Source organism: Cyprinodon tularosa, unplaced genomic scaffold (genome assembly GCF_016077235.1).
Source record: "Cyprinodon tularosa strain WSP-4 unplaced genomic scaffold, ASM1607723v1 ctg1185, whole genome shotgun sequence".
Taxonomy (NCBI): domain Eukaryota; kingdom Metazoa; phylum Chordata; class Actinopteri; order Cyprinodontiformes; family Cyprinodontidae; genus Cyprinodon; species Cyprinodon tularosa.
The window spans coordinates 184,747-212,434 of NW_024037987.1; the positions used below are offsets into that span (position 1 = coordinate 184,747).

Genomic DNA, 27,688 nt, shown 5'->3' on the forward strand with positions numbered 1-27,688 from the left:
TTTCTACAGGGCAGTAGAAAACCAAAACCCTCCCTTCCCAAAAATGATTAAAACAAAGATAAAGGTTTGTTTTTGCAAATGTGATTTTTAATTTTTTTGGTAAAAATCTTATGTGATATAAATCATAAATAGTCTCTTAATTTATAATATTTAGGATTATGACATAAACAGGTAAACAAAAACAATGCACTGAATATATATGTAGTAGAAAAAAAATCTAACATTCAATATTCATGTAAGATTTGCTCAGAACTTTGGTCGTAAAAATACACACACACATACGAAACAGGCTTCAAACATACAGTGCACATGATCTTTGATACTGTAGGATTTTAAGCAGCATTCTGTATGAATCTAAAGTGAATATCAAGGTCCTGAGTCCTTAGTCAGCTCCATAGTCAGAAACGTGGCATTAGAGACACCAGGGACCATAGTCAAATGTTTGCCGGGGGCCAGAACGGGCGACATCAAATCCTACCTGAAACTACTGGCTAAGGATAAGGTTAAATACAGTAAGATTGTTATTCACGCTGGTGGTAATGACGGCCGGTTACGCCGATCGGAGGTCACTAAAATTAGTGTTGCTTCGGTGTGTAAGTTTGCCAAAAAAATGTCGGACTCCGTAATTTTCTCTGGTCCCCTCCCTGATCTGACCAGTGATGACATGTTTAGCCGCATGTCGTCATTCAACCGCTGGTTGTCTAGGTGGTGTCCTGAAAACAACGTGGGCTACATTAATAATTGGCAATCCTTTTGGGGAAAGCCTGGTCTGATTCGGAGAGACGGCATCCATCCCACTTTGGATGGCGCAGCTCTTCTTTCTAGGAATCTGGCCACATTTATTAGTCCCCCAAAACCCTGACCACCCAGGGTGCAGACCAGGAAGCAGAGTTGTAGTTTAACACACATCTCTGCAGCTTCTCTACTGTTACCCACTCTTTACTCCATCCAGACAGTGTCTTGCCCACGACCAAAATCTAATAAATTAGCAAAGATTCCCAAAGGAGTAAATCATGATAATCTAATTAAAATCAAAATAACTCCAATTGGGGAAAAAGTTAAAACAATTAAATGCGGTCTGTTTAACATAAGATCACTTTCCTCTAAAATTCTACTAGTTAATGACTTGATTTGTGATAATCACATTGACTTGTTTTGCCTTACAGAAACCTGGCTGCAGCAAGAGGATTATGTGAGCATAAATGAGGCAACTCCTTCAAGCTATTTAAATTTTCACATACCCAGAAGTTCTGGGCGAGGAGGAGGAGTAGCAACAATCTTCCAGTCTGACTTACTGATTACTCCCAAAACAATTAATACCTACAACTCTTTTGAACATTTAACCCTTAATTTCCCTGATCCAAATTTCAAGGCAAGAAAACCTTCTTTTTGTAACTTTGTATCGTCCACCAGGTCCTTACTCTGAATTTTTAGATGAGTTTTCAGAGTTCCTTTCTGATTTGGTATTAAATACTGACAGGGTCATCATAGTGGGAGATTTTAACATCCATGCTGACATTGAAGGCGATAGCTTAAGAGCAGCCTTTAATGCTATCTTAGACACTATTGGCTTTGTTCAGAGTGTGAGTGGTCCCACGCATTCTCATCTTCATACTTTGGATCTTGTGCTGACATACAGGATAGAATGTGAAGAAATAATAGTATTTCCTCACAACCCTGTCCTCTCTGACCACTTTCTAATAACCTTCAGGATTACTTTAACAGAGTTCTCCTCCCCTAAAAGAAGGTTCAATTTTAGTCGATTTTTATCAGATAGTGCAGTTATAAATTTTAAAGAATCTGCTTCACTTTCTCTCTCCTCTGTGTCGCTGAGCAGTGCTGCAGAGTGCAAAAGCATAGCTTATTCCCCTTCACAGGTTGATGATTTTGTTGATGGGGTTGCTAGTTCTCTGCGTATTGCCTTAGACAACGCAGCTCCTTTGAAAATGAAAACCGTTAAAAATAGAAAGCTTGCTCCTTGGTTTAATGCAGAGCTGCATACTTTGAAGCAAAATGCTAGGAAACTGGAGAGAAAATATCGCTCCACAGGCCTGCGGGAGTCCTTCCCAGTCTGGAAAAATGGTTTACTGCTGTATAAGAGGACCCTTTGTAAAGCGAGAGCAGCATACTTCTCCTCATTAATAGAGGATAATAAGAATAATCCTAGATTTCTTTTTAATACAGTTGCCAAACTCACCCAGAGCCATAGCTCTGTTGAACCGTCCATTCCACCTGCTCTTAGCAGCAATGATTTTATGGGATTCTTTATAAATAAGATTGATCTTATTAAAAATAAGATCATAAGCACTCCTCTATCCGCGATTGTACCTGAGGTAGTCATGGAATCTGAACCGGGTTTAGACTGCTTTGATCCAGTTGAACTTTCTGAATTAGCAAAATTATTGTCTTCATCTAAGCCTTCAACTTGTATGTTAGATCCAGTTCCAACCAGGTTATTTAAGGAGGTATTCCCTTTGATCTCCTCCTCCATTTTAGATGTGATTAATCTATCTCTGTTACAGGGATATGTACCTAAAGCTTTTAAGGTTGCTGTAATTAAACCTCTTCTTAAGAAACCGTCTCTTGACCCAGATGACTTGGTCAATTATAGACCTATATCCAATCTTCCTTTCTTATCCAAAATTCTTGAGAAAGTAGTTGCCAAACAAGTTTGCGATCACTTACACCATAATGAACTTTTTGAAGAGTTTCAGTCTGGCTTTAGAGCTCATCATAGCACTGAAACAGCTCTGGTGAAAGTCACTAATGATATTCTGACAATGGACTTGTATCTGTGCTCGTCCTGTTGGATCTTAGTGCTGCATTTGATACAGTTGACCATAATATTCTTTTAGAAAGACTTGAATATTTTGTTGGAATTAAAGGAACAGCACTAGACTGGTTTAAATCTTATCTATCTGATCGAATTCAGTTTGTTCATGTTAATGATAGATCTTCAACACGCTCAAAGGTTACCTGTGGAGTACCACAGGGATCAGTGCTAGGACCAATTCTCTTTACTTTATACATGCTCCCAATTGGTAGAGTTATTAGACAGCATGGGATTAATTTCCACTGTTACGCTGATGATACCCAGCTATATCTGTCTATAAATCCAGATGAAGCTCACCCATTACATAGATTACAGGCATGTCTTGAAGACATAAAAACCTGGATGACTCTTAACTTTCTGCTTCTGAATGCAGATAAAACAGAAGTTATAGTCTTTGGACCAGAGTCTCTGAAAAAGAAACTGATTAGCCAGTCACTTCATTTGGATGGGATTAAACTGATTTCAGATAATAAAGTAAAAAATCTTGATGTTTTTGATCAGGACCTGTCATTTAAATCCCATATCAAAGAGGTTTCTAGAATTTCCTTCTTTCATCTAAGGAACATTGCAAAAATGAGAAATCTCCTGTCCAGGGGTGATGCTGAGAAACTAGTCCATGCATTTGTTACTTCAAGGCTGGACTACTGTAATTCTTTACTATCAGGAAGTCCACAAACTGTAGTTAAAAGCCTTCAGCTGATCCAAAATGCTGCAGCCAGAGTTCTGATGAAAATGAAAAAGAGAGATCATATCTCTCCTATCCTGGCTTCTCTTCATTGGCTTCCTGTTAAATCAAGAATAGAATTTAAAATCCTCCTTCTCACATATAAAGCCTTAAATGGCCAAGCTCCATCTTACATCAGAGGTCTGATTGTTCCTTATGTTCCTAACAGAGCACTTCGCTCTCAATCTGCAGGTTTACTAGTGGTTCCTAGAATTTCTAAAAGTAGAATGGGAGGCAGATCTTTTAGTTATCAGGCTCCTCTCCTGTGGAACCAACTACCAATTTTAGTCCGTGAGGCAGACACCCTGTCTACTTTTAAGGCTAGGCTTAAAACTTTCCTTTTTGATAAAGCTTATAGTTAGAGTGGCTCAGATTATCCTGAGCTATCTCTATAGTTATGCTGCTATAGGCTTAGACTTTTGGAGGACATAGGGACCCCCATTTCATCATTCTGCTTCATTCTCTCTCTGTTCTCCTAACTGCAGAATCTGTTAGTTCAATCTCTAACCTTCTGCTCTCTCTGCTTTTCCTAAGAGTAGCTTTGCCTCGTCTGTTCCTGTATGGCTGTGACGTCATCCTGGAAAGAAACATCAGCTGTGCTGCTTCCATCAACACCCTTGTTTATAGATGTTGGAGATCGGCCTGTTTTCCAGTGTGGTCCTGTTTCTCTGACTGTGACTGAGTGGATGTGCTCTCTTCATCCTCTGACATGGGAGCTGCCTTGGAGCTCGTCTGCCTGGCTGTGTGTTTCCTGGACGGGGCCGCCTTTTACAGCTGCTTTTTGTATCTCTGCTTCTGTCTCCTTGAACCCCAGTCGGCCTCGGCAGATGGCCGCTCACACTGAGCCTGGTTCTGCTGGAGGTTTCTTCCTGTTAAAAGGGAGTTTTTCCTCTCCACTGTCGCTACAAGCATGCTTAGTGTGAGGGATTGTATTTGAGTCAATGACTCGATGCAATCAACTGGTTTTCCTTAGATAGAAAACTTTGTATCGATTTGACTGTATGATCTGGTTGAACTGTAAAGTGCCTTGAGATGACATGTGTTGTGAATTTGGCGCTATATAAATAAACTGAATTGAATTGAATTAGTATTTGTAAACTAAATAATAATAAAAAAAAACAGCTATTAACAATCATACGAAAACATCAAAAATCATCAAAATTAATGCGATATAACTAAAAACATTGATTCTGGACTGCTAATCCAAACATTATTTCTATAACGATATATTTAATCCCATGTAGCTCCTAAAAGAACATAATACCAAACGCAAACTGAATTTGCAAAAAAAAAAAAAAGTATCACTGAATTTTTCAAATGTCATGAAAAAAAAACTTCTTTATAAAAATGTCCTTATGTTAAAAAAGTCGACCAAAATAAATGTTCATTGTAAGCAAGACACAGCAGTAGCTGTAGTGTAAAGTTCATACAGCATGACAGCGCACACACAGCTGGAGGCCTGGAAACCACCTGCTGCTATAAATACAGACTGGTCAGCAGCTGAGCCACTCAGTGGCTGAAGAACAGCTGAGACAACTGAGGTTTGAGTCTTGTTTATTAGATCAGGATGTCAGAGTGTACTCTCAAAGGTGACGGGAGTTTCAGTGTTCTCTTCAGCTCCTGCTGCAGTACCTGAGAGATGGAAAAAAAGGAGAAAAGATGGCTTAGGCCACATTTTTTTTATCATAAAGTAAATAAAATCAACAACAAAGATATAACTCAGCTTACATTTACAATGTGTTGATGCAACGAGGAGCGATACAGGGATCTAAGGCTATGCAAATTCTGCATGCGCAAACACAGCTTTTTTCAAAGGTGAAATATGAAAAGTAGGAGGCTACTATTTACCACTGGAAGGTCGCTATGCAAAACAGGGTTACACAGGGTTGCCGAGCCGAGTTGAGTTTTTCAATATCAGGGTATACCCACCTAAGAAAAATGTCGATAAATTGGGTTTGACTCGCTCACCACAGGCCGAGGTTTTTGGTTTCTGCAGGAGGCGAGGCCCACAGAGTCCGATAATCAGAGCACCTACAGGAGCTGTGAGGAGGATGGACAGCACGGCAACAGTTAGCACATCCATGCCGTACTTCTGTAGCTCCTTGTCATTCCCATTCCTGGCAATGTCTAAAGCCTTGGAGCCTATTGCTGCCTGAGGAAGACACAAAGAAATGCTGTGATTCATGGCTGACAGCTCAAAATGTCACCAGGTCATAAATAAAATGGAACCATGTCAGTGCTTGTATTTTTAATGCGTTTATGCCATGAAGTCTGCAGAAGCACACAACAAGGAAGGCTTCCAATGAGAACCTACTGACATATTCCAGCACTGACTCACCTGAACTGTTGCTTTAGGCATCCATGCAAGAGCTATGAAGATTTTTTCCTTGACATTGAAACCCGCACCTAACACACACACATAGGTGAAGAGCACTCTAACCAGGAGAGCGATGAGCAGGGAGGCTATACCCAGACCTGTAAGGACATAAACAGATGAGTTATACAGGGACACCTCCTCTGGATAGCTTTCATTTTTTGTCATATTGCCACCACTAACTTCACTGGATTTCTTTGGGGTTTAAAACGTTAGATCAACATATAGTAGTGTATACTTGTGAGAGAAATTCTATATGGTTTTCCTTTTCTTTTTTATTTAAATAAAAAAAAAAGTGTTAACTTTTATTCAGCCACCTAAGTCAATACTTAGACCTGGCTTAAAAATCTAATTTTCCATTTTTCCCTACCCAATCTATTTATTTATCCCCCACACCCCAATTAAAGCTTCATAATAAAATCACAAATTACATATTTCCTTCAAAAAATTGGTTTTGTTTCAATCAGCCTTCTGGGAGGCGACCAGATAATATGAAGGGCAACAAACTTCAAGCTGTGAAATAATCATTTTCCACAACAAACAAAATATAACACGCTCAATGTTTATCAGTTATAAGAATACATCTAAATACAAAAACCTATTGCTGGTCACTCTGGGCTCTGAAAGCCAAATAAGTGGAATACTGAAAAAAAAAAAAAAAAGAATTATAGATTTTCCAAAGCTGTAATCATAAACATCATCAGTGACCCCTCACACCCCCACCATGGAGTGTTCTCCCTGCTGCCCTCTGGAAAGACACTTTGCAGCATCCGCTGCAGGTTCTGCTACAGCTGTATTTATGCCTCCAACACAACACGCTTTGAGGTGAGCTGTTCCATCATAGCTCTAGTTGTATTTTGATGAATCTCTGCACTGATCTCAGGCTCTATGCAGCTACATGGAAGTTTTGTTTTATGCGTCATCATATAAAAATTCCAACAAAACACATTGAGGTTTATAGTTTCAATTAGAAATAAATTACAAATAATGGGAGTATGATTGATTTATGCTTACATAACATATTTTACATTTATTTAAAAAAAAAAACAACAACAGGAGATCTAAAAAAAAAGATACCGGGTGTGAGGGACGGCAGTGTCGACCGCACATCCGTATTAATATTTTTCAGGACTTGAGAGAGTGCTGGCATCTCTCCTGGCTTGTTTGGTTAAGCAAATATATTTACATACATTCATACAGTCACATTTGAATTTTTCACTATGATGACACTGTTACTATGAAGGCTTTGTGTATCCGTCTCACCAACTGCATGCCCCTCCAGCTCAGAGACTCGAATCTCGGCTCCTATCAGTCCGAACAGCAGGGGCTGAAACACGTCCCACGCCCACCCAACCACTTCCTCCACACGGGCCTTTACGGTATAAAGAAGGAATAAAACAATTAAGTTTAGGATACAGCAAAAACAATCATTATTAAATAACAAGTAAAGAGCATGTTTGTTACACTATGGCTGTGTGTCCTTGCAAACTAAGAGCGGTAAATTGGCTTTGCAAATGACTATGGCGCGCTCATTCTCTTACCTTCTCTGCTCCCCAGCCAAGGCCAGCCAGGAATGCTAACACTAGGGTACAGAGACCCCCCGAGCCTGGAAAGCCCACCACTCCACTGCCAAACACAGCAAAGACGGACAAACCCAGAACCAGGAAGGAACGCTTCATCACTAGGTGCTTCTACAACAGAGAAAGTTAGAAATAAAAATAAAAAAGAGCAGTAGACTGAATTCTAGCAGCATTTATCTCATAAGAGATCAAATGTACTTTCTCCAAGATTAAATATTTACATGAAGCAGTTTATTATAAACTCCGAATCATCATGAAACGTGAACATTAGTGCTTCACTACTGTTAGATGTTACTACTATATATCTGTTAATGTGTGTTAAATGCTCTTGTCAAAAACAGTTTACTGAGCTGTTATTGGCTCTTCACATGATGTCTTACAAACTACTCTGCTAAGTGATGAGAGGATAATCAGAAAAAACTAAGGCATAGATTTTTAGGTGAGGTTCTACCATAGTTATAAACAGTTCACATTTGACCAGATTACGATAAATCTTATGGAGTCTCAGTTTGGTATAATACTGATCAGATGGAGCCCCATAATGCCAGGTACCTGCATAGATAACAAGTTGATAAAACTCTTAGTATACATTTCAAAATTTGCAACCTTTCATGTTTCCAAATGTCTCTGTTATCTAAGTTGAGGCAAAAATGAATGCATTATACTTAAACCTTGCATTTTATCTGAGACAAAGCCTGGATTTGCCTTAGTCCTACACAGTGTGTGGCTAGCACGGCTTACCATACACCAAACATAATAATCTAAAACCAGCCTTTATGTTACATTTTTTACTTTTATTATTTTTTTACAGAAACAGCCATACATCAATGGTACATAACACAAATGTTGACAATATAAAGTTTTCCATAAAATAAACATCTTAGCTCGATATCTTATGATCTCAGCCTCACATTTGTAGGGGACAGCATCCTAAAACCCTAAAATAAGGATACACTTTGGGCGGAATAGCTAAACACCATATGCCAAGAGACAAACTTGTTGGGCTTATTTACATCAACATAGCTTCTGCTGGCCCCCAGCAGAAGCTGGTTTTTTGAAGTCTTAATGAGTAGCTCATCTTTTCCATTTTATACAATTCCCTTACTTTTTGAACCCATTCAGGGGTTGACGTTAAGGATTTTTACATTTCACATTTCATTTGCCCAGAAACAATTTTTACTTGCCCGGTATAATGTTTGATAAATATAGTTCCTAATATTCATTTTTGTATATATATCAATGAAACATTTTTGTTTTTTAAATGCTTTTCAGTAATATTTACAGGTTCCTCGTGTGTATATGCATGTGTCAGATAATGAACTCAAGCCTACATTACCGTGTTACCATGCTTTTCAATCCTTCCTGCACATTCTTTTCAAACTAAACTTTGCTTTAAACTGTTGTGTGCTTGGAAAAATATAAATTGTAATATTAAAAATCTAAAAAAAACTTGACAGTTTAAAAACTTACACTACTACTTCTCACCAATTTAACATGTTTAGCTCTATAACATTGCATTTACTGCACCTCTCCAATATCTAAGAGAACAAAATTTTATGAAAATTTTTTAATGTATGACCACTGTACAGAAGACTGCCATATGATAGAAATATTTACACTGTGCGCATACAATTATTATTATTATTTTCCTAATCCCTGACTGATCATTTTTAATCTAACGTGTATTATAGTATAGATCATCCAGCTGCTGCTCTGCAGAATTCTCTCCCCAAGAGCTGAATCATGCAATCTAGCAGAAAATCAGGCGCTTTTTCAAATCATGCGAGAATATGTAAAAAACAACAAAGATGGTGCCGGCAACTCTTGTGGGTCGTTTTCAGGGAATGTCGGTGATTTTAAAGTAATTTTGAGTGATAAATCATTTTTTTTGCGATCATTGCACTTGCCCGGCGGGCAAATGCGATGAATTTGTACTCTCCCGACAAAAAAAACTACTTGCCCCGGGCGATCGGGTAATGGTTAACAGCGAGCCCTGCCATTAGTCATAGGAAGGAGGCTCCAATTGCATCCACCTGATTGTAATGCATTTCAGGGCTGCTGTAAAAATATGTTACATTTTTTAAAGAATTTGATGTTGCCATATATTTTATCAAAAGTAGTTGGTATTTTAACTATGCTTAAGGTGTTAAATTCAACCTTTTAAGAGAGGCTCTTTAATAAATCCTGACGTATCGCTTTAATAAAGGCAAATCAACATCAGATTACATACCTGGTCAACACTTGGAAAGTACTGAATAAGGAAGCCAAGGAGGATCCCAGCAACCATCCCTCCTACAACCTCTAGGACACCTCGCAGCAGGTTATACCAAGCGGAATCTGGAAGGAAAAAGATGCTTATAAATTTTATATATATATACATAATGAATTGCTTAATAAAAAGTTAACCCTTAAATTATGTTGGGAAAAAATTATATTGATTATGTTGTGGGACATTTTGTCCAGTAACGTATAACTGTATGACTGTATCAGGACAGTCAGAAATCTTTTATTTTTGACTGGGTAAATATTTTGATAAGTGACACCCAATTTAATTTTGTATTCAAGCACTATTTTACAGATCAGCTTGGTTAAACATTTTTAAGTAATGTTATACATGTTCAGTGTCCTCCACATTATAGGCAGAATATCCTGAGCTATCTCTATAGTTATGCTGCTATAGGCTTAGACTTTTGGAGGACATAGGGACCCCCATTTCATCATTCTGCTTCATTCTCTCTCTGTTCTCCTATTCTGCAGAATCTGTTTGTTCAATCTCTAACCTTCTCCTCTCTCTGCTTTTCCTCAGAGTAGCTTTGCCTCGTCTGTTCCTGTTTGGCTGTGACGTCATCCAGGAAAGAAACATCAGCTGTGCTGCTTCCATCAACACCCTTGTTTGTAGATGTTGGAGATCGGCCTGTCTTCAGGTGTGGTCCTGTTTCTCTGGCCGTGGCTGGGTGGATGTGCCCTCTTCATCCTCTGGCATGGAAGCTGCCTTGGAGCTCGTCTGCCTGGCTGTGTGTTTCATGGACGGGGCCGCCTTTTACAGCTGCTTTTTGTATCTCTGCTTCTGTCTCCTTGAACCCCAGTCGGCCCCGGCAGATGGCCGCTCACACTGAGCCTGGTTCTGCTGAAGGTTTCTTCCTGTTAAAAGGGAGTTTTTCCTCTCCACTGTCGCTACAAGCATGCTTAGTGTGAGGGATTGTATTTGAGTCAAGGAGTCAATGCAATCAACTGGTATTCCTTAGATAGAAAACTTTGTATCAATTTGACTGTATGATCTGGTTGAACTGTAAAGTGCCTTGAGATGACATGTGTTGTGAATTTGGCGCTATATAAATAAACTGAATTGAATTGAATAACTGCTTCTTGCATTTCACACATGAGGTGCTTGTTTTGCTATACTCTTGAGGAGGACATACCTGGCATCTTTTTAGTTTTTTTTTTTGCAGCTGCATTCACAGGATACACTGCAGATAAGTTGGATAGCACAAACTAGACTCTTTCAGCTGCAGCTGTACAGGATCTACTGGCCTAGTTCGGCTCTGCTTTTCCCAGTTCATCCTGGAATATCCGGCATTGATACAATATGCCAGTATTACTTTACTGATTAATTTCAGTCCACAGGATGTAAGTGTTGCAAGCAGACATAAACAATGTTTTAAAAAAATTACCACTGGCAGCTTTATGTTGCTGTGACTTTGTCCAGGTTGTCAACCCCCCGTTTGGTGGAGTTGCAGTCCATAATATTCTAGCTTCTTGTCTTTTCATTGTGTTCATTACAAGATCTTTGTTGTTTCTCTTTGAGCAGTAAGAAACAACTGTTGCTTTCTCAGTAAAAACAAATATTGAGGAAAGCAGAGGTCTTTTCTTCATCTTCAGAATTTCACAGGGAATTTCTGGCTTATTTCTTCTGAGTGTTCCCAACATGGTCAGCTTTCTCTTCTGACGTTAATCCCCAAGGCAATAGCACGTAAAGAAGTTGTTGCATGTGATGTTATGACCTTGCAGCCCTTCACTCATCTCCAGCACCACACGCATCCCCTGATTCTCATCAGATGAGGTAGCTTTCCAGTGTCAACCTTTATGTTCCAAGCATAGCTAGATTTTGTATCACAGGCTGCACTATTTTGATGCCTTACAGGGATGGGTCAAATGCAGAGAGTGACTATCTCCATTGTGGGAATAAAGGCATTTGCATTTACTTGGCTGGCTTGTTGGGCATATATTTCCAGAATGCACAGTGGCCCCTGAATGGACACTTATTTACAGTGACTTGGGGACCAGGGTTGTACAACAAAGATAGTATTTCAACCCATTTATGCCATACATCTCTGATTGCTGCTGGTTAGTCTTTTTCACTTCGACCATCTGTGGTATCACGGTTGTCAAATCGGATCACACAAAATATCATGTGAAATGCCTCTGGAGACATTGCTGCCCAAATGATTGGCCTTCCATTCTCTTCATCCCATAGACTAGCAGTCGTTTCGCCTTCAGATCTGTAAACTCAGCTAATACCAGAATTTTAACGTAAACATGCAAGTTGGTCTTATTCAGTGGCTTCCATTTCTCTTGAAATACACTTCTTCCTTCCAAGCAGGATTGATACCCTGATCGGAGAAAATAATAGTTCACTTAAGGTTTTTTTTTTTTTTTTGAAATATGCAGTTAACTCTGGGATGTATGAATTCGCTTTTAAAAACATACACTGAAAAGGTTCTAGTGAGAATAATTTGCACACTTACACCTCCTACTGTGCAGCCGATAAACTGCAAGCCAGCATTAATGTTTTTTAATGTTATTCTAATTGTTGACCAACCTGCTGCTTCTTCCCTGGAGAAAATGCAAGTTTTTAGTCACAAAAGTACAAGACTGAATTATATTACTCTGGAAACACAGGGAGTACCTGTGGCGAAGGCCATGCCCAGGCATGTGGTAAAGCCTGTAATGGCGAGAATGTCGTCAAAGCTTCCAGCAGCCATCAGCAGGGTGGGGATGCCCTGTTCCACGCCGTATCCTTCCTTCTGCAGCAGGAGCATGGAGGGCACCACCACAGCAGGAGACACTGCACCCAGAACAAAGCTGCAAAACAACATTGATTTACTTTACTGTTGCCAACATGTAACAAATAAAAAGTTTTCACTATTCTAGTCTGGACTGTCAGGATGCAAAGAAAAGATGCTAGCAGTGAATGAAGGCGACAGACCACCAAAATTGTTCTTTGACATTTTTCAGACATCAGATTTAAGGAAAAAGTCTGAAATCTACAGTAGGAGGAACCTTCACAGTCTTTGAGAATAACCAGAGTTGCAACATCAGAAAAGAGTATTGAAGTTAGTCTTAAGCAGGAGACTAGTTGGTGATTCTAAAGAATAGCACCTTTGAAAAATACTAATACTTTTAAAGTTTTAAACCCCAGAAATCATTGTACTTCACTGGCATTTTCTTTCAGAAAAAAGGCGACTAGTGTAAAAGTAACCAGGAGTTCAGGTAACTTGATCTACTTGGCTTCATGCAAAATCTACTTGGCTTCATGCAAAAACACAGTATGTGGCAGAAAGCTGACACTGCAAATCACTTGGAACTCATCATGAACATTGAAACATGGTTGGTGCACAATGATGCTGTGTGAAAGGTGCTCTGCAAAGGCATAGTTGATACAAAGATGGCTGCAGCTATTTACATGGCAGGGACTACTTTTGAGAGGCACTGTACTCCAGTTTTACAAGCAACATTTAGATGTAGATGTGAGATCATAAATGAACATGGAGAGTGTGAAGTGTTCCATTACCCAAGAATGAAGCCCCAGGCCCAAGGCAAGTGCATGAGGAAGTGAGAAATGAGAGCTGTAGTTGAGGCCTCGATCAAGCAGGGTCCCGCTGCTACGCGAACACAAACGGATTTGAGTTTCCTCAGAGCCTGGTAGTAGAAACATACATGTTAGATGACATTAGATGTGTGGATATTACAGTAGCAGCCATTCAAAATGGCCAATGGCCAGCCACTGGCGTGACCCCCTCCTTCTCCTGGGCACGTATATTTTTTTAATCTGACTCCACAATTTCACTGAATTACAGGGTCTGACCAGGAGAAGGCACTTCTCTTTAGATGATAATGTCCACAAATCATGACAGAAAGAATATTTCTGTAAAAAGACTGGTGTTTAAATAAGGAATCTTAAGGGACCAGCCAAGGGCCAATCAAGGAAAATGAGGAAATTTTGAATAGCTACTACTGTATAAGCGGTCATTCAGCTTTTCTACAGAAAGCATTAATAGGCTAATATGGCGAGAACAACATTGTTTAAGAAGATTCGACATTACTTGACAAAATATTAAGGATTTTCTAAAGTAAATTACAAACCAAACCAAAAACTGCACATTGTTATTTAAGAGAAAATAAAAAAACAACAACTAAATAACCTAATTAATCTGAGGAAATAACTTTTAGTCAGCAGTTGTTGAAGGACCCTTTGTTTCTGAGAGTTTGTGGGTGTAAGAAAACCAAGTTTTAGAATTATAGTGTTAAACCAATCCGAGTTCTTCTAACTAACTTCCCTATATACATAAGTCATACCTTGGGATCCAACCCCAGGCCGGCTCTGGCCAGGATGACAGCCAGAGCAATGTTTCTCAGGGAAGATGACCACCTGACGTTTATGTAAACCCCATCTGTTACAACTGGGATGTTCCTCAGCAGGAAGCCCATCAGCAGCATACCTGCAGCCAAGAGACAGTGAGAATAAGGAAAAAAGATATGTTTCAACAACAAAAACAGTTTTTCTTTTCGTTTTTTTTTTTTTTTTTTGCGGATTGTCTTTCACACGGAGCATGTGAAATGACTCAATGTTTATGTAGCTAGATGGAAAAAGTTAGATAAAAAGATTCAGATATTTATAAAGTACAATCTATATCAATGTATCTGGTTTAATGTAGGGTTACTGTCAGATAAAAACAATATGAATGCAATGATTTAATCTAAGCTAAATATATTGAATCTTTGGCAGGTTCCAGTTTCTAAGTTTAACAAATAAAGTGTCAGAAATGATCTAGAATGGTGTTGATAGCAAAATCAGGAATTGGCATCCATTTAGCAAAGAATCTATTCACCGTTCACTGACTATAGCACATCCACTGAAACATGTCTCCATACAACTAAAATCCTATTAATTCAAATTTATCTGAACACCAAAACTATCAATTTTAAGGCATCCATGTATAAGAAATATGAAAACAATAAGAATATGTTTGAAATGTCCCTTTTCATTCATATTTCCATCCATTTTCTCATCAATGGGTGTGAGTTGAGAACAATGAATTTTATTTAAGCAATTTAATACATAAAATATTTGATAATTATCTTGAAAGAACTGCCAAATGTGACGTAAATGTCTGGCCAATGGTCATAAATGAATTGAATGTTGACATCTGACTGCAAGGTCCCTCGTGTGACTTGCAGAATGCCAGTTGTCCGATTGATGGTAAATAGCTTAGCTCCACGGACCTGTTAAATAGTATTAACTCATTCTTTGCCAGCATGTAGCCTAGCTTACTTCAAATTAGCCAATAGAATTTGAAAGGTGAATAAAATCATTAGATTTTATAAAGGCTTATTTCATTTTCAGGCTAATTTGAATGTATTTGAATTTGTAAGCAGTTTTTTTTCAGATTTTGAAAAGTATTTCAGCTGTTTCAATTTAACTAATTGAATTTGAATTTAAAAAAATACTTGACTGAAAAGAATTCAGATATTCTTTTGCAATGTTTTGTTCCATATCTTAATAGATTCATTGCCAAATTATTTTCCAAAGTAAAATCAAAGAAGTGACCTACCATGACTATGAAGCTGATCCCAGTAGGCAATTTGTCCCTAACTATGTAGGGGCAGTGATAGCCATGCCAGTCCAGGGACTGACTGCAGTTCTACTGTAAGGTGCCTTGGTCAAGGTCAATGACTAGCATAAGTGACATGTAATAACCATACCATGCATATTGCTTTAGGATAATAGAATATATTAATTACGGTAGACTATGTATACTTCCAAAAAAATAAAAAATAATTCCACCATCCCCCTTCTTTTTTTTTTATACAACTCGACTACCACTGCTATGTATACAGCAATGTCGATATTTCATTGAATACTAAGGAGGCTAAACGTCCCCTGTAAATTTAGTAATAATTAATGCTAAAATATGCATTGTCAAACTTCATCAATGTAGTCAAAAAACTGCATTAAATACAAGCTAAAATGCGGCTGATCTTATGAGTATGCTTCTCATTAATCAGCTGTTTATTCTGCTCTTAGACACAGTCTCCCCTCCGCTCTGGAGCAGCAGGACGCTGCCTGTCAGTCTCTATGAGAAATCCCTGGTGAGGTTTGAGCCTCTGTCTATTGAGGTAAGCAGTGGAAAGTAGAGCCCTGATTGGATAACACGGCAAAATATGTCATTTTTAGAGAAGCTAAACCTCCTAGGGGTCTATGGAACAGGGGCAGGTCATGAAGCTGGCTGCTCGATGCTGATTGGCCAACATATTTAAGGATTTTTGATTGACAGTGGCTAAACAGCAAGATGTCTTCCTGATGAGTTAAAAAGGTAAAGTGATCATTCAGTCAACACTCATCTTGTGTTAAACTCTTGCTGTAGGTTCTGGAGTTTATTATTTCAGAGCTTTTCACAACAGCCATTTTCAACTGTTATAGTAATGTGTTTATGTGTTTCAACATTTCTTGATGTAATACATAAGGTCTGGATTTAATTAACACAATTGAGCCTCCCCTGTTTCAGAAAGCAGCAGTCGTCAAAGATATACAGTATGCACTACTGCTGACAGTGCAAACGGCTAATGAAATAAAAAAATAACTGTCTAAATGTAGCCTGTGTAATCATTTTAGCAGTTTTAGTATAAAAGAAGTATAAAAGTAAAAGAAATCCAGTATTCTTCTCTCACACACAATGTGATGTAACCTTTGCTCCCAACATGGACAGGAAATGTCCATGAGGCCTTGACATCCAGCTACAATTAAGGACTCACAAATGTAAAAAAAGATCATACAACTTGATCTAACAAATTAAACAAGTTTTTTTTAACCCCATAAAAAAATTGAACATTACTATTATTCTTTTCAAAAAGGATCTCATTGGACAAAAAAAAATCTTATTACATGATGTACATCTAGGTGTTGCGGGGCAAATTGAATCTTATTATTTTGGGTACAACCTGCTGTTTTTGTAAAAACTTTCTTTTTTTTTTTTAAGACTGGAATTTTATAGGTGATTGGATTTTAAATGTAATTTGGAAGAATATTTTTTTATGAATTATTATATGAACAAAAACCTCCCTATTAAAAATTGCTATTCCGGGGTTAAAGAAGAACCAGTTACTTATTTTTAGCTTTACTCTAAACAAAACTAATGTAATGTAATGAAATCAGTGCCTCAATGTAAACACGTCTGCCTTACCAAGAAGTGGTGGAAAAGGTGGAAGTTTAGGCAGACGGATGAGGGCAACTACTTTGCCACCAATAAGCGCACAGATGAAGAGTACGGTGATGCCAAACAGGTTCCCTCCTGGACGACATTCGTCCTCAGTGATGGACCAAACTACGCCAAAGAACACAGCTGCCAAAAGAACTGTAGAGGGAAGACAAGACAAACATCATGTTGCAACCAGTCAGCAAGACTTACATGTTTTTTTGTTTTTTTTATCAGAGGAAATAATAAAACACTCTGATAATTTAACCCAATTTAGAGCTTTTTAAATTTAGTTTCACATCTAAATATAACTACCCTGCACTGGTAATTCCAATTACATGTTTCTAGTTATTTGCACACGTGCAAAAAAATTAAAATAAATGACAAAACACCAAAGACTACCTCTTGGTTACCTTTGGTAATAATAGAAGCGGGGACCCCTCGTGGCGGACAAGGGCAAATTCTGCGGAGCAGCGGACAACAGACCACTGGCGGGTCCGTGTTAGTGCCAGCGTCCACCACAGGGTTGCGTGGAATAAAATAGGTGGTCTCCTCTGTTAGGTTAGGAGTCGAGCAGCGGCGCACCACCACCTGGACCTGGCCTATATTTAGATGCTTTAAATGAGGAATCAAAACATAGAGAAAACAATGTCAATACGATTCCAGCTAGACTCTAGACATACACTGACTTTGTCAAAATGTGGAATTTCGATGTTTAAAGAAGTCACCATTGCATAAAAATGGTTTATGATCCAGTATTTACATCAGAATGAATGTATTAGAACATGTTAATATGTTATTAAAAATAGGAGGTTCCCTAAAGAAGTCTCCCTCTGACAAAAAACATGGAGTCCAGTACTTTACCTCTACATGATTCGGGGTAGGAAGAGCAATTCGTTCCAGCAGAGGGCTGGGAACTGGACTGGGTGCTCTACTGGGAACTGGGCTGGATGCTGGACTGTGTGTGGGGCTTGGTTCTGCTTTTGCAGGTTTCTGAGGTGTTTCCTCCATTCTATTGTTTTCCGATTCTGTTGCTTCTTTATTACAGCAGGTTAAACTGTCTGTAGAGCCCAGCCATTTGAGTTTCCCTCACTTCTGAGCGTCCAGCCTCTCATCTCAAGCTCCTTTAAAAACAGTTCAGGTTTTATAAGCAGAAAAAAAATGAGAAAAGAGAAATTAGTAAAGAGGTGTAGAAAGAGACATATCAAAGGTTTAGTGTTAAGCCAGGTTTTATTATTAACATTAAAGTCATTAGAAGGCTTTCCTATGATATTCAACTTTAGCTACAGTTTTTTTTTTCTTACCAAGAGAACATTTAATGTTCAGCGTTTAAGCAATTTTTGTGACGAATCATGATTTATTCAAAATAAAAAATAATCTCTGCATCTCTGATTGAACATTTTAATTAAAACCCAAGAAAAAGCTTTTTTTTATGTGGTAACATAAAATGTGTTAGCGGATAAAAACTGGGATCCTATCTCAATACCAATGAATCTATCACTTTACTGTTTTTGAATAATTTGTAAATCAGAAAATGAAGCACATCCACAGGACCTATCAGTAACCATGTCTGTTGCAGCACATATCATCATTAGAATTTCTTTTAGTATTATGTCTTCAGTACAGGGGCCAGGATATGATCTACAGGGGCACTGGCCCCTGTTGGCCCTTGTCTAGAAGCGGCCATGGTGAGGAATGATGACACAGTTACGAGGGGTGGTTAAGCGTCTCCCTGAAATGAGTTTCTGGAACTTGGGATGTCTGCTGTCTGCTTTGCTATTGGTGTGGTGTTTAAACGGCTCACCATCATGTAGAAATCTGCCATGTGTTGGGGTATAAATACGGTTCGGTCAATCATATTATTATTATTAAGTGGGCATAACAGGAATTTTTCGCACCATTACGTCTGCAATGAGACCTCCTAGTCCACAATCGTGAAGTTGGTCCACCAGGTATCAGTGTTTGGGGTGTCCCCAAGAAGCAATTGCAGTCTGCGCTTAACGATATTTACCCCATTGAACCCTAATAAAAGCTGTGACTTTAACACCCGGCATAAATCAACCTTTAAGCAGCAACGGTTCTACTAGTACAAGCTGACTACTACTCTGTTTTCATAGCTGTTAAAGGCAACAGACGTTGGTTAATCCAATTGTGAATAAACCGCACTAATCAATGCTTACAGCTTGACCATATGGCACACCAAGCTAGCATTAGCAGTCAGCGGGTAAATAACAGACAGCAACCGGAAACAATATATATCATTAGCATGCTAGCCCATTAGGGACAGGTTTGGTGTGACGGTTATTAGTGCTCGTAGTGGTGTCAGAATAAAGGCTACTGTGTGGTTTTGAAGCGTTTAGATCTCGATCGGGTTGATATTAACGGCCATATATTGATCCCGTTATATCTGATGTGGTAGTTGAGTATAAAGTGGCTCACTTCATTTCCCATTTCAAGGCAACACAGCGTCACTAAAACGTCCTAAAACGTGCGTCCATGTGTAGAAAAACAAACAAAAACTCACATTGCAAATACCGATCCCATTAGCCATAGTTTCAGAAAGTAAAGCTAATCCATTAAGCTTTAAAAAGGTATCTCCTCTCTCCGTTAAATGTTTTTTAAAGTTATGGAGATTCCCCTCCGTTGTGTCTGTCTGGACCCTGTAAATAAGCATAGTGCAGAGGAGAAACAGCTCACCTCATATTGTAAATACAGCCATGGCTCGCAGACTGACAGCGTCTGTAGTAGAACAGTGAGACAAACAGCAGCTGGGTGCTGCGAATGAGGCGGATTAGAGATAGAAAGGCAGATACTGTATATATAGTGCAAACCCAGCTTGGAGGTGAGGGAGTGGGAGACAAAACCATTCCTTCTTCTACATTTACATTAATGTTTTATAAAAAAGCAAACAGAATGGCAGATTCTTATGCTGACATTTCTATTTATATGTAATACTGTTGTTTTTATATCAGCATTTTTTTAATATAACGTACTAAAAGGCTGCTTTAAGAAATCATTTTTATTCTAAGGAAAGAAATGTAGTTTTTTCCATTTCTGATGGACAACAAACCAATATTGTACATATTTGATGCAAAATACCATTGTGTGGATGAAAATTTATTTGGAAAAAATGAATAAAAATCCGAAATGTAGGCTGAGTGTTTGTGTTCAGCCCATTTTTACTTTGATATCCCCAAAAAAAGTCTAAAAGGACCACTATATCTGGGTTTTATAGTCTCTCTCTACAGCATCATGAAAACCAAGGAACGCAGCAGACATGTTAGGAATCAAAGTTGAGAAGATTGGTGTTATTTAAAATACAATATTACCTATGAAACTTTAAAATTAAATAGGATTTCACTACATCCCCCAAAGCGTGTAACAATAATAGCAGATATTATGATTGATTATCCAGACTTTATTTTGATCTTCTTGAATTTACTGTGCTATCATAATGAGAACTCCACAGGTTCTTCACAGTCTCCAACCTCCATCAATGATTTGCTCTGTTCCAGTGACATAGGCCGACTGTGAAGGACAAAGATACAATCCACAGGTGAATTATATTTCTACACACAGGAAACCTTAAAGTTTAACTGCCAAAGAATGGTGTTTTTTTTTTACAAGTAGAGAGACAACAGCCTCATTCTATAACTCAGTATGACTCTTTCGATAAGTCTCACCTCATCTGAGGCCAGGTACAAACAGAGATGCGCCACCTCTTCAGCAGTGCACATTCTGCCCGTTTTTTGTCGGGCCATAAAATCCTTGTAAGCCTATGGAGGGATTACAATTGTGGTATTAATTAACAGCCAGTCATCAGGGTATCGTCTTGCTAAACCCAAGTAAAAAAATGGTTTAACGAAGAAAAAATATAAGTCAGAGGTCTACAATACTTGTTCAGGGTCAGGCTGGGCCTGGATCCTAGCCCTCAAGGATGGAGTATCAACAGTTCCTGAGATATAACACAGCATATCAGACATTGTACTGAAAGGTTTCCTTATATGAAGTGTTATCTGTAGGATATTAACTATAAAGATAAGGTTGAGTCTGCAGCAGGAACAACACCAGAGATATGCATGAGATTGTGCTTACTAGCAAAGAGTGGGTAACACAGAACACATAAAAAGGGCATAAAGTATGATTTCACAGGAAATGCTCTGGATTTCTAAGAACACAGTTTCACTTGTCCTCAACTGAGATAGCATAACATAAAAAGAGTGATAACGATAACAAAAATTTATAAAGATATAAAAAATTTTATTTGGACTACTACTGACCAGGACAGACACAATTGCAGCGAATGCCTTGTTCAATGAAATCGGCAGCTATGGATTTGGTGAGGCCAATCACAGCAGCTTTGGAGGTACTGTAGACGCAGCGGTTCACCACACCTGTGACCAGACAGCAAACGTCATTTACACTGGGGTGCTCACATAGACAGAAAGAAACAGGCTTAGATAAGAAAAAGCAATTGTCAGATATCAGTGGCATAACATCGCTCTGATATTTTACGATGTGGATAGTTTTATTATATAGCTTATTTTACCTTTTATGCTTGAAGCAACAGAAGCCATGTTAATAATGTTTCCTGCTTTTTTTTCCAACATCTAAAGGGACAAACAAAAAATATCTATTAATAAACTATAACAGATAGGTGGCCTTTTTAAAGAAAACAAATGTGCTTCAATTCGAGAAAAAAAAATGCAGACAAGATGCCAGTTTATTTGGTTTGAGGCTAATACAGTGACTGGATTAGTTGCTGGATTAGTGCCTGGACAGTCAAAGTTCATCATGTCACAGGCTCACAGTAATACAATTAATCCTCACAAAGATTGAGAACATCTTTAAAAGCATATGTCAGCATTTTACCTCATTATTCGTTCAGCAAAGAAGTAAGCTGTGTTAAGAACATTTTAGTATGAAGAAGAGTCACCTTAGGCAAGAAAGCTTTGCACATGAGATACATGCTGCGCACATTGACATTCATGGTGAAGTCCCAGTCAGCTTCTTCACAGTCCAAGATGTTGCCATGGTGGACGAACCTGGAAAAAGGCCACCATAAATAACTCGCCATAGAAATGTTCCTTTTGTCTCACTAGTGAAGCTGTAACCATAACATCGAAATATAGTGCACCGACCTGATTAAAAGTCATATTTTCTCTAAGAGAATATAACTACTTTAAAGGTGACATCAGGTATTTGGAAAGAAGATTGACAAAAGGTCAAATGAAGGTTGTAGTGGAAGCTGTTGGAAGCATAGCTCAGGAGACATGTAGATAAGCTATCAGTGGAGATAAGGTAGATTTGGTCTCTACTCTTAAAATATGTCCACTAATCAACATCACAGGAAAGGTAATGTACCCTGCAACATTAAACAGCACATCAATGTGTTCATGTTCTTTGGCCAGGGCTTCCACTTGATCCTTTTTTGTCACATCCACCATTTTAGTCTTGATACCTGGTCAGAAATATAAAGAATTAGCAAGGAAAGTTGTTCAAATATACTTTTATATTAATTCATGTTAGTAGGCAGAGTTGGATGGTGCTGTTTCTAGGTCTTGCGGGTCAGACACCTCAGCCCTGGTGCCTACTAAATACAGTTGTGTAGATTTTATCCTCCACCCTGACTCTGCTACCCTGCTGATGTCGTTGGAGCTGGCCTACTTACTTTTCTGGGACCCTCTGTATATTCCTGCTTTCTTCTATCCTCATAGAACTTCCTTTTTAGATCATAGCTCTGCACCCCGTACTTTATTTTTGCGATATTGGTTTGTCTCACTGGCAGCCTTTTGTAGTTGAAGTCACCTTCTCTATTCTGGATAAACTTGCAAAGCCTTGAGGCATCTTGATGGTGCCAGCCGTAAAGGTCTGACCCTTATTCAGACACTCTTTATTCCTTTTGATGCAGGATTCCTCTTCATCCACCTCATCTAGGACTCATCAGTCATAGCGCTCAAGTTCTTTCTTATCTTTCCTTACAGGATCCCCGGTCACCTGTCCCTTCCACAGTCTTTTGGCTTCTTCATTGCTACTCAACTGATCAAACACACGCCAGTTTCACCTGAGTTAGTTTCCATTTCTTCACCTGATTTGCAAAGTGAAACTAAGGGCCGGATTTATCAAGAACTAATTTTGCGTGCAGTAATTTGCGCTCGCAAACTGGAATTTTGCGCAAGGGGCTGAACCATGGTTTGCAGGTGATTTAACAAGAGTGATTGCGTAACTGGTGGCAGGTGCAAAACTGTTGGAGACGCCCTATTTAAATGATGGTTTTGCCCGTTTTGTGGTTTGCGGCAAAGTAGTTTGTAGTTTGTACAAACTAGTGCATTTAGAAATTTAAATCTTACAGTGACCCCCAACAAAAAAAAAAAAAATATATATATATATATATATATATATACATATACACTATATTGCCAAAAGTATTTGCTCACCTGCCTTGACTCACATATGAGCTTAAGTGACATCCCGTTCCTAATCCATAGGGTTCAATATGACGTCGGTCCACCCTTTGCAGCTAGAACAGCTTCAACTCTTCTGGGAAGGCTGTCCACAAGGTTTAGGAGTGTGTTTATGGGAATTTTTGACCATTCTTCCAGAAGCGCATTTGTGAGGTCGCACACTGATGTTGGACGAGAAGGCCTGGCTCTCAGTCTCCGCTCTAATTCATCCCAAAGGTGTTCTATCGGGTTGAGGTCAGGACTCTGTGCAGGCCAGTCAAGTTCATCCACACCAGACTCTGTCATCCATGTCTTTATGGACCTTGCTTTGTGCACTGGTGCACAGTCATGTTGGAAGAGGAAGGGGCCAGCTCCAAACTGTTCCCACAAAGTTGGGAGCATGGAATTGTCCAAAATGTCTTGGTATGCTGAAGCATTCAGAGTTCCTTTCACTGGAACTAAGGGGCCAAGCCCAGCTCCTGAAAAACAACCCCACACCATAATCCCCCCTCCACCAAACTTTACACTTGGCACAATGCAGTCAGACAAGTACCGTTCTCCTGGCAACCGCCAAACCCAGACCCGTCCATCAGATTGCCAGATGGAGAAGCGCGATTCGTCACTCCAGAGAACGCGTCTCCACTGCTCTAGAGTCCAGTGGCGGCGTGCTTTACACCACCGCATCCGACGCTTTGCATTGCACTTGGTGATGTATGGCTTGGATGCAGCTGCTCGACCATGGAAACCCATTCCATGAAGCTCTCTGCGCACTGTTCTTGAGCTAATCTGAAGGCCACATGAAGTTTGGAGGTCTGTAGTGATTGACTCTGCAGAAAGTTGGCGACCTCTTCGCACTATGCGCGTCAGCATCCGCTGACCCCGCTCCGTCAGTTTACGTGGCCTACCACTTCGTGGCTGAGTTGCTGTCGTTCCCAAACACTTCCATTTTCTTATAATACAGCTGACAGTTGACTGTGGAATATTTAGGAGCGAGGAAATTTCACGACTGGATTTGTTGCACAGGTGGCATCCTATCACAGTTCCACGCTGGAATTCACTGAGCTCCTGAGAGCGACCCATTCTTTCACAAATGTTTGTAAAAACAGTCTGCATGCCTAGGTGCTTGAATTTATACACCTGTGGCCATGGAAGTGATTGGAACACCTGATTCCAATAATTTGGATGGGTGAGCAAATACTTTTGGCAATATAGTGTATATAGAGATATATATATATATAAAGAAAAAACTTTGGCAACCTTTATTCCCTAAGGTGGTATGTGGCTGAATTTCTACTTCACTGCAGTAAAAAAAAACAAAAAACTGGTGTTTTGTATTGGCCTGTAGAAAAATGCACATACCAAATGGCTCACAAGAAGTGACTGTGGATGAGATTACTGCGCGTACACATCCCCGCATCATTGGCATGTTGCTCCACAGGCACAGGAGGGAGGTCTGGTTTCTCCGTTAGGGCGTCAGGGCGACATGGCATTTAGAACGTCAGACATCACTTCTGAAAAACTAGATTGGGAGATCCAATGTTGCAAGGAGTTTTGTGATATCTGGTATTGCGTGGGTCCTCCTTGTGGCTGGCTCTAAATCCATTCGGAGTTCCCCCAACAGCTCCAAAATGTCAATGCTGGATTAACGAAATGTTTTGATGATCGTTTCCTCGTTCATTCCAAAAATATTCACACGGACTGAAAAAATGCGTTCTCTGCGTCTCCTTGCTTCATTTCGATGTCTCCTTCTTGCGACAATAACCGCTGCCATGTGTGCGCAATTACGCATACAGACCATTTGCACCTTCTTTTGAAACGTGTTAAATATAGAGTCAGATACCGTTAGCAAAATTGCTTTCAGGTTTAATAAATCACTTTGCGAGTGCTAAATTCATATATTTACATGTTCTCCTCCCACAAGACGCACTTTTGCGTGTAAACGCCCCATATTGCATTTTCATTGCAGAAAAAGTACTAAACGGATAAGAGGCGCTATTTAGCACGTTTTAAAGACCAAATCCTTTTAGCACGCTGTTGATAGATCAGTTTGTAAATTTTTTAGCGTGCGCAGTGAAATAGCTCACATTTTTAAACACGCAAACCTTTGATAGATCCGGCCCTATCTCCCTAATCATTTTAAACTCTTTCAGCACCCCGGCTTTCTGGTTTACTTTTGGGACTAAGACCACCAGGCTAGATGGTTATACCTCAGTGGTCCTCAGGGCTGGAGCTCTAGATAGCTCAGCCTCTTCTTCGTTTTTCAACGCATCTGCATTGAGCTCTAGGTTCTTCACATACAGGTACACTTATTCTTCTCAGCATCACATCATACACTATCCCTACATAAAATGCTATAATTTTGAGGGTAAGTTCTTTGCATGCTGTTCGTGTGGGACCTAGCAACCACCTAAGATGGCATTGAGTATGGTCTCTAGTTCATGCTACCAATGGCTGGCCCACACCTATGGAATCAACCCCTTACAATCTTTTGTTGGCTTAATTTTTGGAAACTTATTTTTGGAAAAACTGCATGCTAGCCTGTCTGTTACGTCAGTCTCCACACATTGAGACTGACAAGAACAGACACCTTCAACTGTTGCACTTTTTGAATAAGCAATGCTGGGTTGAAGTGTGCCACTAACTCGGATGGTTATTTGATCAGATACCTAAAATAAGCAACTACAACAAACCTTGTTAAAAACTACTCATTTAAAAAGGTAGTAAGACTACAAAGTCTTAAAAAATTAACTTTACAAAGAAATGGCTGGGGATTATGGTTTCAGTCTGTATTACTCTATTCTACTCCTTTCCCAGCAGATGGCAGCAACAAACCAACAGAAATATCTCACCTTTGAATGCCTCTAGTTCCTTGAGTTTCTCTCCATTTATATCTGTTGCTGTGACTAGAGCTCCTTCTTTTGCAAATGCCTGTATATAAAACATAAAATAAAAACAAAATCTCCAATCAGTTTTTAGCAGATCAAGGTTTGCACATCTCCTGGCCTTTTATTCATATTTCAGTAGATGTTTTCAGAGAATCTGTAGAATGCACCCAACCAAGTCAGTATATTTTTCATTTCGGATCATGTTTAGTTATATCAAGTTTGATCGTTGAACAGTAATTTTTTTGTATAGTGAGAGCTTATGAGAAAAGGCTGATATTTCTACCTTAAAAACGAGATCCACAATCAATTAATAAGAAGCAAAAATAACAATTTCTAACCAGATCTATCTTGAATAGTATATATTAAAAGTGTTACCAACCTGCATACTAAATGTTTGTATCTAGGGAAGCTGACTCTAATTAACCGAAACCACATAATATTGACAATAATACTCCATTTAAATACAAATAAACAACATTCTTAAACATAACACACATGAACACATCTTCAGACACCATTGGTTTGAGTATTCAAGCATTTTGTTACCACTTTGGGTAGTGTAAGATGTTTATGTTATCTAAGGAATTGATGTTAGAACACAGTCATTTATAGCCCAGTGACATTAAATGAGCTCAATTGAAACCAGTTTGTTTTCAGGAATTCAGTCTTTTAAAAAAAAAACTTCAGTGTTAGAACAGCTTTCCAAAACAAAGATAACACATTATCAGTTAATTCATTATTAAAGCACTTTACTATTGCAGCAGCACGTCCAATCCCCTGTGCGGCGGCAGACAATACAATCACCTTCCCATCAAGGCGGCCCATACTTTTCACTGTGGAAAAGAGAAGTCAAACAAAAGCGGAGTATTGATCAGAAATAAGCTCATTATGGTGATAACTGTTATTTCAAGCCACTGGATCACTAATTATCTATGTTGTCTGTGATGCATTAGATATTGTTTAAAGTTGTAGAGTTTTACTTTTAACTAGAAAAAGCTGTTTCGGAGAAACAGCAAGTGGGAATGCTTTTGCTGAATGAATAAAGCTGAAATTAACTGCAGAACATATGAAAATGTGATAGGAAGTCATCAGAAACTTCAAACTGCAGAAAACAATTGAATCATCTGAAGATTTTTGTAGGGTAGAATTATTTGGCACTAAAATGGCAGAAAGAAACTCATCTTAAAAGCTGCACAGCCAAACCATACATAATATCAAAAATGTCATTAATATGTGCACTAGAAGGGTCTTAATATAATGTCTATCAAGTTTCTAGAAAAATTTCTAAAGAAATTTTGAAGTGGGGCCACCTACTGCCCAGAAACATGTCAGGCATGTTATGAATTAGCAGCAAACAGAAAAGCTTAATTCCTGTC

At 38.9% G+C, this 27,688-nt stretch overlaps 2 protein-coding genes across 3 annotated transcripts; both read right to left on the bottom strand.

The window, feature by feature from the left end:
- Positions 1-4,647: 4,647 nt before the first annotated feature.
- Positions 4,648-19,838, bottom strand: si:dkey-162b23.4 (sodium/hydrogen exchanger 9B2). Of its 2 annotated transcripts, none has more exons than XM_038268073.1 (13): positions 19,682-19,838; positions 17,849-18,108; positions 17,398-17,599; positions 16,973-17,143; positions 14,088-14,230; positions 13,303-13,430; positions 12,418-12,593; positions 9,742-9,848; positions 7,473-7,622; positions 7,195-7,303; positions 5,896-6,032; positions 5,526-5,709; positions 4,648-5,189 (listed from the first exon to the last, which is right to left on the bottom strand). In XM_038268073.1, exons 2-13 carry the CDS (start codon positions 17,993-17,995, stop codon positions 5,128-5,130), a joined length of 1,716 nt encoding a protein of 571 aa, XP_038124001.1. In that variant the 5' UTR covers positions 17,996-18,108; positions 19,682-19,838; the 3' UTR covers positions 4,648-5,127. The 2 variants fall into 2 exon arrangements, with proteins under 2 accessions (XP_038124001.1, XP_038123993.1); XM_038268065.1 differs by having other exon boundaries at positions 5,487-5,709.
- A 545-nt stretch (positions 19,839-20,383) lies between these two features.
- On the bottom strand, positions 20,384-27,185 carry bdh2 (3-hydroxybutyrate dehydrogenase, type 2). Its single transcript, XM_038268083.1, has 9 exons — positions 27,066-27,185; positions 26,277-26,355; positions 22,349-22,445; positions 21,921-22,029; positions 21,534-21,594; positions 21,265-21,378; positions 20,881-20,939; positions 20,668-20,760; positions 20,384-20,512 (listed from the first exon to the last, which is right to left on the bottom strand). The coding sequence occupies exons 1-9, from the start codon at positions 27,135-27,137 to the stop codon at positions 20,459-20,461; spliced, it is 738 nt and encodes a 245-aa protein (XP_038124011.1). The 5' UTR covers positions 27,138-27,185; the 3' UTR covers positions 20,384-20,458.
- Between the last annotated feature and the right edge of the window lie 503 nt (positions 27,186-27,688).